The sequence below is a fragment of the Pocillopora verrucosa genome, chromosome 6, assembly GCF_036669915.1.
Source record: "Pocillopora verrucosa isolate sample1 chromosome 6, ASM3666991v2, whole genome shotgun sequence".
In the NCBI taxonomy this organism is placed as follows: domain Eukaryota; kingdom Metazoa; phylum Cnidaria; class Anthozoa; order Scleractinia; family Pocilloporidae; genus Pocillopora; species Pocillopora verrucosa.
Window position 1 is genome coordinate 529,015 of NC_089317.1, and position 17,037 is coordinate 546,051.

Below are 17,037 nucleotides of genomic sequence, written 5' to 3' on the forward strand. Positions count from 1 at the left end.
CCGGCCATATTGTGTCCAAGTCTCCATGGTAGTCGACATTTTCTATGTTTATTTATTGATCTGTGCAGAAAATTCATCAAATCCTGTAATATTCGTTTTTATTTCGGCTAAATATTGAACGAGGGTGGAGTTAATGCTTCTTGATGGCTTAAAAATTCTTCTTCGTGTGATAAATCGGTGTTGAAAGAGGAAAGTTCGATCTTCAAACATTCAACTTTGCAAATCCATCCGCCATCATGAGTGAACAACTAAAATATATTGTGGATGAGCTGAACAAGGAACCTTTCAAGAAGAACTATAACCTCATAAGGTAACCGTTGAATTTTCCTTTCTAAAACAGCTTCGATAATAATGTCACTGCGTGGTTGGCAAGTAATTAAGCCTTGTAATAATTTTCAAAATTTAGCCTTCGTAATTTTTAAGCCATTTAAGTTTTCCAGACGACATGTCCTTACAAAATTTTCTGGTTTTCACATTTTAAAACCAGTGTTGTTTCTATTTGATTGTCTTTCATATTATGATTACGAACATTCAACCGAGGAAAAGACAACTTCAGTGATTGCAAGGAAAGATATGAAACACAACTTATATCTTAAATTGGAATCAGCCCCCCAAAAAACAGGCTTGTCAGAGTTTATGATGGATCTATCTAATGGGAAAGTACCTGATTCAAACTTGAATTTTAACCCATAGGACTTTCATTTTCTTTCAGCTTTGATTCTCTGCAGCCACTACAGTTGCTTCAAGTACTGAATGATGTTTTTGCTGAAATAAATCCCCAGGTTGGTGATGTATGAGCCTCTTTAGCTGAGAAAAATTTTTACCCAGCAAACTTTCTAACAATATGCCTTTATGTTTTTCTTATTGAAATATTGCTCAAGATTATTATTATTTGTTTGTCGACAGCACAAAATTGATCTTCGAGATGAAGAGCCAGAACAAATGGCAAAAAGAATGTTCACATTTTTGAGAATCTTGAAATTCAAGCCAAAAACAGAGTCTGGAAGCTTGTGAGTGATATTAATCCTTTCACCCCCAAGATCTCCTCAGTATTATTCTTACTGTCTGCCATATAATTCTTATGATGTTGGTTTGGAGAATTTGGTATTGGATCAACTACTGATGATGAATCCCCTAGTTTACATTTTTCTCTATTTTCATCTCGTCTGCTTGATATTGTTGTAATGTTGGTATAGGTAATAACATGATTTCTGTAATTCAGTGTTAATAAGCACAAGTGGTGTAAAAAGAAAATTTACAAGTGTTTACTAACACCAAATTGCAAGAAAAATCATGTTATTACTTGTTAAAATCATGTACATGAAAAAACATCACAGCGAGTCGAAACAAACAAAATTTTGAAAGTGTGGGTGCAATTTGTAATTTGCACTTGTTTTACAACTTTGCATGCATGTTGCATGATAATAGAATAATAATAATAATAATAAATAATAATAATAAATGATAATAATAAATAATAATAATAATAATAATAAATGATAATAATAACAATAATAATAATAATAATAATAATAAAAATAGACTTGTTTTCAGCCAATCAAAAGTGCATAATTTTTTCATGTACATTATTCTAAGGAAAAATTGTCTTAGTTGCTCATGGGAATTAAAGCATGAAATGATTTTTATCCTTTTTAAATTTCAAATCACTATCTATAAGGATTTTAAGGCATTTAATAATTTAATTCTCCTTACTGTCTACCATACAGTTCTTGTGTTGTAATAGTGTAGTTTGATCGTCCGGGTGTGTGTAGTCCTGAGAAGGACTGTTGTCGGAAGTGGTGACTGACGTTTCGACAACCTGAGTGGAAGTCATCATCAGAGTCAAGTGAAAGGTTGTTGTCAGTCGAATGTACTTAGTCCGGTTTGTGTACACTGATTGTTCAGTTTTGCCGTGATGTTATTGGCTGTAAGACTCAAGTGGTGTAGGTCAGTCGTGATTGGTCGGTTTGGGTCCGTTAGTGAAGTTAGGTCGTTCTGTTTGGTTCTTTTGTAATGTTAATGTTGTGGATGAGTTGTTTGTATGGTGCCAGTAGTGGTTGACACCTGTTGAGGGGAGTCTGTTCCAAGTTAGTAAACCAGCTTTCCAGGGTCAGTTGTTGAAAGTAGTTGGTGCTGTAGGTTAGGCATTGCACAGAGTCCCAGTCAATAGTGTGGTTCGTTAGTCGGTGATGTTCAGCAATGTGATTGTTGACATTGCCTTTCCTCGTCGCTCGTTTGTGTTCAGTCAGTCTGGTTGCGAGGTTCCTGCCAGTCTCACCGATGTAGGAGGCATGACAGTCGGAGCAATTGATCTTATATACTGCTCCTTGTCTGTTCCTTGGTTCGTCTCTGTCTTTGATGTTAGTCAATAACTGATGTAGTCTTACAGCTTACTCACTTGAGTCTTACATGGGAGTTAAGGGTTAACCTATACTTATCACTGTAGATAAACCTAAGGCTAGCAAAATGACAATCCTTGGCTTTGACGAATGTAGAAGCTCTTCAGATTCTAGACATTGAGTGTGACAAGAAAGTCAACCAATTTCAATAATAACATTTCTTATTTGTTGTCAAGAGAATTAGCAATGCTGAGTTTTCCTTGGCATTCATTTTTACCAATAGAAACCAGAGTTACTTCTTTGTGGTAGCCCCTGATCTATCACCTTGAATTGCTGCAGTTGTAACATACTTCTTTATAACAAATCATTCATCTCTTATTCTCTCTAAAAACCACACAGGAATGCCTTTCGTAATGGGCTCATTCAAGGTGACAAGTTGGTTATTTACCCCATTCTTCAATGGCTCTTTGAAAATCTGGTAGAATTGAAGACCAGAGCTTATCTTGCGAGATATTTGGTAAAGTTAGAGATTCCTCCAGACCAACTGGCAGATCAAGAGTTAAATGAGTTAAATGAGAATGTAAGCATTATTTTTTTTACATTTCTTTTTTGCGAAATGCACCAGTAAGCATCTCCCTCTTCTATAAAGGCTGAGTGAGGCTTTATAATGAATATTTCTTTAAACAAGTTCTGTGTAGTGGGTCAAATCAAATGATCTACCAGATATCACTAACCATCATCATTTCTACACTTACTTTTTACAACATATGCAATCACTTTTTTGCAATATATTGTCCCCTCCATGGATAGATAACAGTAAACAAGATATTTGGTTTGACCTTACTGTGCGACGTTCACTAGCATTAAAATCTTCACTGAATTTTTTTATTGATGTCAGTATTTAGAACTGATGGAACAGTTCAAAGATCTCCACAAGACAGTTGAACAACTCAGGACATCTGGTCTATCAACTGGGGAAATAAAAAAGGTCAGTACTGTACAAAAACTTATAGGTTTGTTACATACATACATACACTTTAATTCAACTCAAATTATCAGAGTAGCTCTGTTGAGCTCATATCTTTGAGAAAGAAAAATATTAAATCAATTAAATTATTAAAATACATTAATTAAAAGTACCCCCAAAAGTTCATTTTGTTATAAAGGGCTCTGTGTCTCCCATCTCATTATCATCATCATCATTGTCGCAGTTACTGTCAGCATCATTAAAATGATTTTAGTTGGTGTGCAGTGAATAACTTTTATTATTTCTTTCACTTTTAGGACATAGTAAACATGGAGGATGAAAAAGAACAACTGCAGAAGAGAATTGACAGAATGCAAAAAAAGGTAAAACCCAATTACCACAACTGATGTATGTTCTGTTTCCTATTTTACTGTGTTTTTACACAATCACACAGATAGGTCAGTGGTTTGCAAATCACTTATCACTTCTCTCTTAAATAATTGGCTTGTTTCATTTGTAAATTCTTAAAACTAAGGGAAGTTTCAACACAGAGCTTATCTCATTTTAGGTGGAGAATGTGCGGAACTATGACAAGATGTTACTTGCTGCACGAAATTTGCGAGTTGAGAGAGAAAAGGAACACTCACTTGGTCAACAGAAGTTGGAGCAGAAGAACCAGGTAATCAGTTGTCTTAGGGAAAATAAGTGCATTAAAATATTGGATTGATGATATGTGTCTTGCATGTTTCAAGCCTAATATTTAGTGAAAAGATTTTTTAAAATTTGCTAATATTGCTCCCACTTTAAAGATACCTGACTCAAGGCATGTGCTACATGTAATGAACCATTTGACAGTGATTATTGGTGATCACAGCTAATATAGTTGGGATATTATACTGGTACAGGGGTGTCACTCTTAACACTTACATCTATTTTTGTAATCTCATGAGTAAAGTCTAATTTAAACATTTTGTAAAACATTCAACAGTATCTGCACTCAGACCAACGTTATCAGCGTATGCAACAACAGTTAAAAGATATGAGGACTCAGGGTGTTGGCACAACTGGGGCAGGTAATGAACATTTTGAAGCTCTTATCTGAATTTGATTGATGATATTCTGTATTCATCCTTAGTTGACACTGAATTGAAATGGGAAACTTAATAGATATTGATTGAAAATTTAAAATTGAGGTGTTTTATATTTTAAGTTTTGCATGGAATTAACAATTATGAAGTATTTCATCACCAGGCGAGAGTTTGGCTCAGTTTTGTGATGAATTTTCATCATGATTCTTTTATATGCAGTCTTACATTTTAACTTGTAGATCTGATTAAGAGACTAGAAGAGGAGAACAAAGTTAATGCTTATCTCTGCCAAGAAAAACTGCCCAAGGTAATGGTCAGCCACAAATCTGCTAAGGAAAAACACTGTAACTGTTTTTTTATCTATTGTAATATTTAGGATATGGAGTAAGGTCATCAAGGTGCTAACTTGAATTGGTTTCAGACTGATGTGTGATATATTTTATTTGAATCACAAGGAATTGGAAGGAAAAAAGAAGTATGCTCAGGATTTACAAAAAGTGGCAGATGAACCAGCTATGGGTCAGGCTGATTTGGATGAACTCAACAAAAGGGTCAGAGGAAAATAATTTGGTTTTATTTAATAAGATACTTGAAGATGACAGAGAACTCCATTATTATTATTATTATTACTCAGACACTCTTCAAATGTGAAACAAAATGTTTAATGTTGTGTCTGATTGTGTTGTTTCATTTTTTTTATATATACATCAGATTAAACAACTCTCAGCAGAAATTAACACACTGATTGAAAAGAGAATGGTGAGGAATGATCCTATTGATGACAAGTTGTCTCTCTTCAGGCAGCAAGTAAGTTATTTCTTTTGAAAAATCCTCCAAACTTCACTATCTTATAGTTGTTATGGTTTGTTTAGTGTCATCAGATTCAAGGAAAAAATTTAATCGTGGGATCTTTGGGTAACATTAATGCATTTGTAAGAAAGAACATTATGCCAGTTTTGCATTGACAAATGTTAATATATTAGTTAAGTGCTATACCAGTGTTCAACCAGAGAAATACTTGAACTAAATATTTGTAAGATTGCATGGATTCTTTTATTTATGAGATAACATTTTGTCCTTAAGGCTTCAATTATTGGACGAAAGAAAGAGGCTGTTGCTGAAAAGCTTCAAGAAGCCATGGATGAGGTGAGATGCTGGTGAATTTTTGCTTTGTGACACAGTCAAACATTTATAATTGTCTAACCCCAACTTTTTGTTTGATTTTAGCTGAGTAATGCAGAAAGTGATTTGCAGAAGAAGAAAGAGTTATTGAAAGAAAGTGAGGGATCAGAAGTGTTGAAAGGAGATGAGGTTAGTGACAAGACTGGAGAATTTTATGGTAAAAGGAAGAGGGAAGGGGACTGGAGATGAATGAAGAGGGAATTGGAAGAGGAGGATGTGACCATGGAAGGAAAGAGGGAATGGTGAAGGGAATAAAGAGGAACAGAGAAGAATGGAGAGGAGATTGGGAGGGGGAATTAGGATTGGCTAGGGGAAGAGGGGAAGGAATGGGTAGGGAATTGGAAGAGAAGTAAGAAGGGGTAAGGTTGGTAAGGGAGGGGGTATGGAGAGGTGTAATGAGGATGGATCAGGGGAGGAGGGGGTAGGAGGGGGGCAGGGAACAGGAAGGGAATGGGAAGGGAAAGTAAGCAGGGGTATTGGGTGGGAGATGGAGAATGGTGAGGAAATAGGGAGGGAGCAGGGAAATTTTAGATGACTGAGCCAAAGGAGGTTTAAAATTGACCTAATTTATAAGGAATTGAGAAGTGACAATTGTGATATCCTTTTTTATTGTAGTTCAAAAGATATGTGAACAAGCTGAGAGGGAAAAGCACAGTCTATAAAAAGAAAAGACAAGAGGTACATGTGAAATATAATCTCTGTGATTCCTTCTTCACTGATATAACCTTAAAATACCTTTTGATAATTTTGGATCAGTCAGAGCTTATATTTTCTAAAATAATCTTTTGTCAAATTTGTGAATTACCAGTTGGCAGAACTTCGTGCAGAGTATGGGGTGTTAGCTAGGACAGAAGAAATACTGAAAGGCAAGGATGAGACATTTCAACATCAATTGGTAAGTGTTATTGTACTTGGGAGCACTTTGTTCCTAACTTTTAAAAGCATCCCTCTCAGGAATAGAAGCGCATTGCTTTAATTCGGGCTTAAATAGAAATGCCTAATGTAGAGGTCCAGTAACAGTACTAGGTATCTGTTATGCTTAAGCATATTCTACGTTCTACTGCACAGGCAGTCACATGAAGTGTTGTATTTTTGGTGGAAGAGAGGGTTGGGGTGTTACTCCTTCTGATGGTGGATGGGTTCTTAGTCTTTCTTACTATTTAAGAAGGAAAATTACTACTTTTCTGAAATATCTAATCGGGAAAGTTTTTTCCCCTTTGAGGGCCACTCTTTTGTCAGACTATTAATCTACTTTGAATTTTTCCCATACAAAATTAGAGCATTTAAAATAGCAACTGAGTACTCTCTCCAACTTGTAAGACACCTTAATAAGTGGGTTGTTTTGTCTCGTCTTTAGTCTAATTTAGAGAACAAGAAGGGTGTGACAGGTTTCCATGAAACTCAAGAGGAATTGGAAAAAGTTTCTGCCAAGAAAAGTGAGCTGGATGAACAGAAAGGGAAAACGCTGGAAGACATATCTGAACTGGTGAGGACACGAAGGCCACAGTACTGTGCTTCTGTCAACAGCTGACATATCAGCCGAAGAGTGAATTAATTTCCATTTTGGGATGGAAAGTAGTCATATTTTTTTTCATGAGTTTCAATTTTTGCCGTCCATTGTTGATTAGAAAGTCCTCAACCTCGATCTATACTACCACAGAAGGTTAAACTTCGACCTGTGCGTTAATTCTTGAAAACGAAGAAGGAGCTTATAGAAACCTTGTGTTTGGAACTGGTTTTCCGCAACTTGTTTCTTCCGTCAAATTCCAAAAGCTTTTCTTAATCAAAATTTTACAGATGCAATCTGTGAAGTTATCTTTAAAGATTTGTTCGTATCTACTTTTCTTGAAATTCAGGGAGTACTGCTTTTAAAAGTATCAAAGTATGCAATTCATTCATGTCGCAATTTTTCCTTCTCAGGTTCGACAGTTAAATGCCACAATTGCAGACAAGAAGACTGCTCTGGCTCCAGTAATTAAAGAATTGAGACCAATGAGGCAGAAATGTCAGGTAATGAGACTGAACAATGACTTAATTCTCGTGACAGTAGCTGACTGACAGTGAGAAAAATTTTCTATTATTTTTCTGAGACTTTCATTGCTTATGGTAGGAGATGACCGGCGAATACGAAGAAAAGAGGGCAGCGTATGAGAATTTAGCAGCAGGACTGGAAAGCAATCTGTCTAAACTTGAGCACGTAAGTTTATTGCTTTTATTCCTCTTCTTTTCATTACTACACAGCGACAAATCATTTTGCCTGTGTACTGGTTTATATGTTTTGTGTTGTAAATACTGCTTTGTAAGTAATTAATTTTTTCTGCATCATCAGGAGGTGCGAGCCCTGCGCGAGGAATTGACCCACGAGGAAGGACGTTATCACTATTTACATTGCATGTTGAAGGTTTGTCCTGGTTTGTTGATCTTTGATTACTGCTTTAGCTTCGTGTTACGTTCGAAAGTGGCTTTTATATTATAAGTTTGTGTGAGATGAGGGGACAGGAGAGAATAGACAGTTGGATTGTGGATAGCTGTGTCAGAGGTCGCGCAAGTTTCACGCATGACGGTTATTTGCAAAAATATCTGTTTACTGTATCTCAGGGCATCTCCTCGTCTTGCACAGCTTTTTTTTCACCTGAAAAGCTGACAATAACATCTTATAAAAGCTAGAGTGGTGCACCTCTATTTCGACTGTAAGCTCCATAAGAGTTAGCATTTGTACTTATTTCTGCAAGTATTGCGTGACCAATCGAAAAGCGGCGGTAACGGGGAGCTACAGTGAGTGAAGAGACTTGGAATTAGTTCCATGTCCTTATGAAACTGTTTTATTCTTTAAACGTTAGGTACTCGAAGTGCAGCAGGGGCGAATCGATGACGAACTGAAGGCTTACCGCTCGGCGGATACTGCAGATCGCAAAAAATCTTTCAGGTAAAGATGTAATCTTTGTTTTTCGTGCAAATTTTGCTGTAACGCGCGTCACGGGTAACCTTGCAGATAACGGGTAAACTTGCAGATAACGGGTAAACTTGCAGATAACGGGTAAACTTGCAGATAACGGGTAAACTTGCAGATAACGGGTAAACTTGCAGATAACGGGTAAACTTGCAGATAACAGGTAAACTTGCATATAACGGGTAAACTTGAATGTAACGGGTAAACTAGCAGATAACGGGTAAATATGCATATAACGGGTAAACTCGCATATAACGGGTAAACTTGCATATAACGGGTAAACTTGCATATAACGGGTAAACTTGCAGATGACGGATAAACTTGCAAATAACGGGTAAACTTGCAGATAACGGGTAAACTTGCAGATAACGGGCAAACTTGCATATAACGGGTAAACTTGCAGATAACGGGTAAACTTGCAGGTAACACGTAACAATCCGGTAAACTTTCCAGTTATCAATACTCGTTATCATGGGTTTTCAAAGGGTTTGCATTTAGTGATTCACTGAGAAAAAAATTGTAGTCGATAAGTCTTTTAACAGTTGTGAGAATCTCTTTTAATTCATTTTTTTTCTCTTTCCTTTTGTTTTTAGGGATCAGTTTACTAAGAAGATTCAAGAGCAAGAAAACTTGGGAAAGGTATTGAATAAAACGATAAGCTGTTATTTTCAGTTTTTTTTCCAGGTGAAATCAACGCATGCTTATTATTTCGCATTTGTTTTTCAGAGTCTTCGTGATAAACAGAAATCTGTCCGAGAGAGCCAGGCACCGAATATGAAACAGATGAAGATGTGGAGTGTAAGTACTTTTCTCATTCCCAGTAGGGGTACGGTAGGGAGTTAAGAGTTGCTTCTTTCCCTTTGGAATACTTCAATCTTTGGTCCTATTATTCCCCCTGACCGGCATCGATAAAACGTTTCAACTTTAAATCTTTTCTATTAGAACATATTGGGATCTTCCTTTGGTACAAATGAGGCTTTTCTGTTTGTGAGAGACGATGTCTTGCAACGTTGAGAGTGCTTGGTTTTACAATTAAGAGTTCGAAAAATCTACCTTTCAGCTTTAAAAAGAAAAAAAAAAACGCGGTTGCCTGGCCACGTCCAGAATACTACCAGCTAAATGTTTCGTTTTCCTACATCTGTCTTGTTAGGACCTTGCAAAGCTGTTGGAGTGCAAACGAAACTGTATGTTAAAACAACAGCAGGAGAATCAAAATGGCGGCGTAAACCAGCAGGGCCTGGATGGAGAAAACGTGTTGGTTCTCTAGGAAGCAGAGAAGTTTGGCTGCTCCTCGCTTTTCATCACAAGAAAAAAAAACCTTCTTTTATTGTTTTTTTTCAACTCCGCTACTCTTTGAAGACGTCAACCTGTAAATTTGTAAATTTATCTATCATTTCATATGCGTTGCCGTAAGGATCTGCCCCAGTGCCCTTTCATCCTAGGGGTACCCCTAGGGATTCATCTACCATAGAGGAACAAGACTACTTCCCTTCAGAATCCTTATACGTTTGGTCATGATAACGGAAGAGAAAAGGAGAGTTTTGTTGAGAAATTTCACATAACTCTTCTCTTGAACAACCTTAATATTTCCTTAATCTACCGGTCGACCCTTCAAACTCCGTTTTGGCAATATCCAAATATTGCATTGTATCAAATCTTTGACTTAGTGTTACATGTGGAAAGTTACCCCTCTCAAGCGGGGCATCTTTGTATGGTCCATCACTTACAGGAAAAACTCGACATCCTTCCTACATGGCAGGTATAAGAAGTCGCATGGCATATATATGAAGTTATTTAATGATGTAGTGTGGAAAAATAAAAGTAAAAAATTCACCAAAATTAAGTCTAGTTACCAAGAAGTTGGTAAAGATGAATGCGGGCTTTAATTTGTAGGCCGGCCAAGACTGTTTCATATTTTAATATAAAACGTGAATATATTTGTCAATGAAAACATGGAGATCGAGTTGTATTCTAATATGAGCGGAAATCATATGGGACGTCGAAAATGAAAAATATTGGTACTAGATAAGGATAAAACAGATGGAGAAACCCTTGAGTACTCGTAGTGTTAAAAAAAATTGAACTTTTAATTTGGCGACCAAATGTTTCTTGATGATCTACTCTCTTTGTACATCTTAAACTGAAACTCAACACTCGCGCACTCAATTATGTCTCGACATTTGACGTTTACATTTACAAGATAGTCTCATCAAGGCCTGTGTACGTTTAATTTATATTCTTCGGCAGTGTTCGTTCTATCTTCGTGGGCCCAATCTGTTGGCGTCTTGACCTCTTCGTATCGCGCTCTTTCTCGGGTGAAGAGTTTTAACACTCGTCATCTCTCTTGAACAAAAACTGTTTCTTGCGGGAATAGTCCCGCAGCTTTAAGAGTCGTCCCGAAATCCAGGCTGGACAATTTCCTCCGTGGAAAGTTGGTGACGAGTTCGTAACGTTCATTGGGGTAACCCTCTTTCTGTACCAACAAGACGAGATCCTGTGAAAAAAATTGCTAAGTTACCGAATCAAGATCATTAATTAAGTCCGTCAGAATAAAACGTACATTAGAAACTTTTGTATCGACCTCCATAGGCGATGGTTTACGAAGCGACGAGAGAGAACACGGTTTATCCTACACACTGCACGGTGCACTTTGAACGCACACTGGTTTTCCCTTCTTCGAATGCAGTTGTACCCTTCAAAAATTCAAAGATGCGTCTTCAGATTTGAAAAGCGCAGCTTGTAGAAATAGACCGACAAAAATTAGAGTAACCAGTTAAAGTGAAGGGAAAGCATCTACTCTGTGGGTTAATTTTTAACAAGCTTAAAATCTTGTCTTTGCTCAGACCTCACCTTTAAAGACGACTCGGCACTCAGAGAGATGTGGGTACGAGAGCCATTCGGAAAACGGACCATAATATTACACATAGGTCCTGCAATGAAAAATACAGAACGGAAGTCAGTAAGTGGATGGCGGAATTGTTTAGCAAAGAAGAGGCGACGTGAAAAGTAGAAGCAAGAGCGCACGAATGTCCTTGATAAACTACTTTCCACCGCCGATGCATAAGGTGCCTGGATTTTCAGGTTGCAGACAGAATGCAATCAGAACGCGGTTACGACGCGGTGATACTCATAAAGACGCCCCGTAATCGAATTTGCTAAATGTGTTACCAATAAACATGCATCTTCCATTTCCATTCCTTATATGAGATCCTTTCTGAACGTAATCAGTGCGTGATCAGGACGCGAAGATATTCTTAAAACGCGCAACTGTCGAAATTGTTATATACGTTAACATTAAACATGCATCTGCCATTTCCGCTTCTTCCATGAATTCACTTTCGGAACCCAATCAGGACGCGTTGTTGTCGAATCTTTACGTCAAAACTGAAAAATCTTTTTTCCTACGCATGAATATCTGCAATTTCTTTTCGTTAAGAATTCGTCAAGTCTGAATTAATGGGTAATTGAATTAATTAAGTAAACGCGTCGATGACTACTTCAATTAATTTTGCTGTGTTGACTGACCACTAAATTCTCAACACCAACAGGAAAAAAACGTAAGAACATTTGTAAGGAGATTTCAGTTCTCTATCAGTGCCTCTTACCAGCCTGCTCTTGTGTTCTCAGGTTTGAAGAGTTGTCTGTTTCCTTAGCTTCAGATTCAGTTTCCCTAACTTCCTCTGTTTTCTCCAAATTATTTTGCGCACTTTCTTCCACTCCTGTGCTATTTTTCCTCTTTACTGAGTCATTACTTTTCAAGAGTTCACTTTCCGGCGATTCCTTCCCTTTGATACAAGTTCCTTCGCCATTATTGGAAGGCTCATCAAAGTTTATTCCTCTTTTCACATCTTTTTTATCAACAGTACTTGAATTGTTTACATTCTTTGCTGGTGTTTTGTGTTCCTCGTCAGAATCTGAACCACTAAATTCTAAATCCTCAAAGTCTTCGTCATCATCCTCGCTGTTCTCGTCATTTTTGGTTTCAAATTTGGTGCACTGTAATGATGCTGCTATGGCAGCACGAAGCTGCGAATCTTCAGAGGCATCTACGATTGATTCCTAGAGATACACACAAAAAATTACAAAAAATAGACAGAAGGTTAAAGGCTTGGTTAAGTCCTATGAACCACGTGGCCCACCCTGTTGGAACCTACCTCAGTTTCTTTAGCATGAAGTTACCAGGAGAATTGCTTTTTCTAAATGGTGGTCTCATGATCAGTGTGCCAGTGAAAAGTGAGGGAAGTCTGGCAAAGTGTTGGAGGTGGGGAAAGCTGCAAAGGACTGTGGGGAGTAGCATTTCTACTAGTTATTTCACATAAAGGAAACTAGGACAAGCTCTGACAGTGTTGCTCAAGGGCTGACTTAATCTTTTATCTGAATGGGATGTTAGTGTATTGTCAGAAATGCTCCACTGATATATCAAGTTTCATTAAGAGTTTTCCTTATACCCATCCTTACTCCTGGATGGAGAGAGACACTCTGAGGGTAAGAACACAACACACCAACCTAACCAAGGCTTTACCAGTTCGCTAAATGCTAAGCATTCATTCATTATCTCAAAGAGACAAAAAAAAAAAAAACACAAACAAACACAGAAAAAAACAACAATAAAAAACAGAAAATGGATTAGCATGTAATTAAACTGATAAAAAAAACTTCATCAAGCAAATATCTTTGAATAACACCAAAGTCACTTACACTTCTTCTTTTCTTGGCTGGTGGAGTGTCTCCCTCAAGAGAAGGATGTTGTAAAAGAAATTCTGCCGCTAGAGGATATAATTGATGGAAAATTAGTGGAAAGATAAAAAATGGTTGAAAAGTATAGAAAAAGTATAAAAAGAGTTCCTTCCAAGAAATTGAGTAATTATTTAAACTTTAGAAACACATACCACATTCACAAAATGCCTGAGCATCCATGTAACCCCATTCTACCAGTTTCTCCCCTGGAAAGGATTGGTTGAATTAGAAAGTAAACTTTAAAATCTTTTTCTTTAACTCATTAATTATTGATAAGGTGATCATCCAACCAAGACATGCCAAATTTTGTCACGTGCATGTGGTTTGAAACAACAATGAAACACTAGAATGACATACTGTCCATGAGTTTCATACAAAAACAAACCCTTAAGTTTTATAAAGCATCAAACTCTAGTGAACTCATTTCTTAATTTGAATATTTATAACACATACTTGAATACTTAAAACAAAGACACCAACATGAACAAACAACCTTTATCAACACACTCTCTCTCACAAGACATTTCCTAAAGAAAACATCATCGCATTCACTCACTTATTTAAATTGCCCAAAACATGATAACATGGTTCACACCCTTTCTCAAAATGCAAATCACCATAACAATACAATTTTTCATAACAACAAACTTGCCAGTAACATGTGAAAAATTCACGAATATTTCCATTTTCTTTTATTCCTGAGGCGCGATTGAGGAGCTATTTCAAAAACCAGTGTGAGGGTTTCATCAGAGTTTCCAAACACTCAAAAACAATGAAAGCATTTGACCTGCAGCCTCATGCTTTCCTAAGTTTTCTTGTGCTTGGAAACCCTGATGAAACCCTCGCACTCATTTTTTAAAATAGTACATCAAGAATGAATGATAAGTACGAGTTATCACAAACCAAAGTAAAGCTAACCTGTCCTAGGATCAAGAACAGCTAAAAAGGGATATTTTGTCACATGATAGAACTGGATAAAGCGATCTCCCTCATTACTGTCTCTATACACCTGAGGAAAGAATAGATTTTATTGATTAGTGCATTTTTTTCACCAAATCAATTACTTAACATAGTTTAAATATCAAAGAACACTGATTTAAAACTCCTTGATACATTTTTCCTTTAAAACTTGGGCAAAATTTAGGTTTCCCTGTGAAGAATAGCTGTCCATTATGTATTTATTGCAAAAGAGGTAGACCAAAATGAATGGCCAATATTTGAGAGAATTCACTTACAGATAAAAAATAGGTAAATATAACTGAGATTATGTTACCTGCCAAAGAACAAAGCGCTCCTTAATAATATTTCTCACTGCCTCATTACTCCACACGTCCCTGTTTAACTGCTGACATGAAAATTCTCGCACATCCTGGACATTCACTAACAACCACTTACTATGATGCTGGCCATCAACTTTAGCCTATCATTTATATAACAAGAAATGAGCACAACTAGGAAGAAATGAGAAAAGGGGAAATGATACCAACATCTTTCATTTTTCCTTTGTAAAAAAGGATTCATTTTCATTATTATGGTAATGGTTGATAAAACCAGGGTTTTTTCAACCCTTAAACTCCCATGAATGACCAAGATAGAATTTCTCCTCACAATGTCATTACAATATCAAACAGATGAGTGATGAGAATAAAGAAAAATATAAATTAGGGGATTATGAGTTGATCCAATAACAAATTCTCCAAACTAACATTATAAGTATTGTATGGTAGAGAGTAAGGAGAATTACTCATGGGATCTTCGGAGTGGTGAAGAGTTCACTTAAAAGTGAAAATATATGAAATCACCAAAACCCTGAGTCTAATTTACAGCTGAGGACCTTGTGGCAGGTTTTGGACCAGGACAATTATTCAACTTGCACAGAATCTTAATCTGTAATGAAGACTAGTTCTTGGAAAAAAAGAAAAATGAAGACAAGAAGAGATTGGAAAAAATGCTGGGCTAACCTGAAAATATTGGAACAAATAAACTTACAGTCTCAAATGTTCCTTTGTGTAGGAGATCAATTGGTGGGCGGAATAAATCATGTAGTGTTTTCTTCTTTCCTGTCATAACAGAGGAAGTGCTAGCACTTTCTTGCTGTCCTACAAGACAATATAAATCCAATATTAGAGTTTGTAAAAATAAATATAAATATCAATCCAATATTTATTTAAGCTATAAAAAATAAATGAAAACACTACTCCAGTATTTGTGCTATTACAAAAGAACATCAAGGAAAAGTCTGTTGGGGTTTGGTAGAGAAGGTGAAAAATGAAAACCAAGCATTTGTTCTCTCTAGCTGCTTACTTGCTTCAGCTTGAAAATCTCGGAATGCATCAAACACTGATTTAGCTTGTCGTTTTCTGGTTGGATATGCTGAAAAAAAATTTGGAAAGAAAAATAAATTAATGACTCATTAAATCAGATAAATAAATAAATTTTGCTATACTCTTGCAACCTTCATGCATTATTTAAAAAAGTCATACCTTGAAATGGTTCCACTAAAATACCATGGGTCTGAGGAATAGGAGCCCGTACATCATCAACATTTCTGATAAAATAATAATAATAACAATGTTAATCATAGTAAAAAATAAAGAAAAAATCTAAATATCTTGAGTTCTAAAAAGGACATTTATAATAACCAAGCATTTACTGCCTGTAATTTTAATTAAATAATAATAATAACAATAAATAATTTATAAATTTAATAACAATAATAATAATAAATATAGAACAAATCTAAATATCTTGAGTTTTAAAAGGACATTTATAATAATCAAGCACTTATTGACTGTAATTCTAATTTCATGACAAAAACTGGTCCACATGTTTTGAAGCACATCAAAAAACTAATTTATTGGTGCAAACAAAATATTTTGTCACAGATAGGTGTTTAATGACATGAAATTTAATAATAAGACCTCTCGTGATCGATCGTTTTAAAGCAAAATGACTGAACGCACTACTCCAACCAAGTAATTTAGTAACACCAATGTGTCGTTGTATTCAGAACAAAACTTAGCAAAAAGAATTGAGATTATTGGGAAATTTTCATTTTACTGAGTAATCCATAATCTGTGAGGCTGCTAAGCTTGTAAGACATCAATTCTAAAAGTCGATTTGACCGTGGGATAATTTTTTTAAGTTCCAGATAATGTCTTGATGAATTCTCACTAGAAACTGCTATGGTACGTAAAGTTAAGGCATCGGAGACAATATTTGATAAAAATATTTCAAATCACAACTTACTGATGAGAATTACTTGAAGACCCAGCTGCAAAATTTAATCTGGTCGCGGAAGAACTAGCACCCGAGACTCCTGATTCGGGAACCTCGCACGAATCTAAGTGCATTTCGATCGCCATTTCCAAGTTTCCATTACAAGCTTCCAGCATTGATCTTGCAATCTCTTTAGAGGCTCCTGTAACATTGACAAACTGTTCTATGACACTGGAGGTCACTTTCATTCTAGTCGCCATCTTGAACTGTCCACCGAATGATCAGTCGAGCGCGGGAAACTTGTTCCACTGGGGTCTGGTAAAGTCGGAATTGTCTTCACGTTTCTTTATCTATGGTCAAAATTTTCCCCAGAAAATGAACAACTTAGTAATAGGTAAAACGACTAACCTATACTTCAGCCTTTAATAACCCTTTTGAAAAGTTTCAAAGTGTTCTAGGGGGTATTTAGAATTTTTAACGTCACAAATTAAGTGTTGTTAAGTATGGCAACCTTTCCCGACCCCCGCCCGGAGAGAAATTTGTTCTTTGGAGTGT

General features: G+C 36.3%; 2 protein-coding genes across 2 annotated transcripts; one reads left to right on the forward strand and one right to left on the reverse strand.

The window, feature by feature from the left end:
* The first annotated feature begins 7 nt into the window (after window positions 1–7).
* On the forward strand, window positions 8–10,343 carry LOC131792220 (intraflagellar transport protein 81 homolog). Its single transcript, XM_059109599.2, has 23 exons — window positions 8–310; window positions 713–782; window positions 907–1,010; window positions 2,739–2,919; window positions 3,238–3,327; window positions 3,624–3,689; window positions 3,875–3,985; window positions 4,295–4,379; window positions 4,634–4,701; window positions 4,850–4,945; window positions 5,106–5,201; window positions 5,478–5,540; window positions 5,622–5,705; window positions 6,192–6,254; window positions 6,385–6,471; window positions 6,934–7,062; window positions 7,497–7,586; window positions 7,687–7,773; window positions 7,906–7,977; window positions 8,417–8,502; window positions 9,120–9,165; window positions 9,253–9,324; window positions 9,677–10,343. Exons 1-23 carry the CDS (start codon window positions 237–239, stop codon window positions 9,791–9,793), a joined length of 2,037 nt encoding a protein of 678 aa, XP_058965582.2. The 5' UTR covers window positions 8–236; the 3' UTR covers window positions 9,794–10,343.
* Window positions 10,344–10,351: 8 nt separating this feature from the next.
* LOC131792218 (UBX domain-containing protein 7) lies at window positions 10,352–16,748 on the reverse strand. Its single transcript, XM_059109597.2, has 11 exons — window positions 16,513–16,748; window positions 15,747–15,811; window positions 15,568–15,636; window positions 15,253–15,362; window positions 14,537–14,683; window positions 14,182–14,272; window positions 13,416–13,469; window positions 13,225–13,292; window positions 12,132–12,585; window positions 11,377–11,456; window positions 10,352–11,020 (listed from the first exon to the last, which is right to left on the reverse strand). The coding sequence occupies exons 1-11, from the start codon at window positions 16,740–16,742 to the stop codon at window positions 10,862–10,864; spliced, it is 1,527 nt and encodes a 508-aa protein (XP_058965580.2). The 5' UTR covers window positions 16,743–16,748; the 3' UTR covers window positions 10,352–10,861.
* Between the last annotated feature and the right edge of the window lie 289 nt (window positions 16,749–17,037).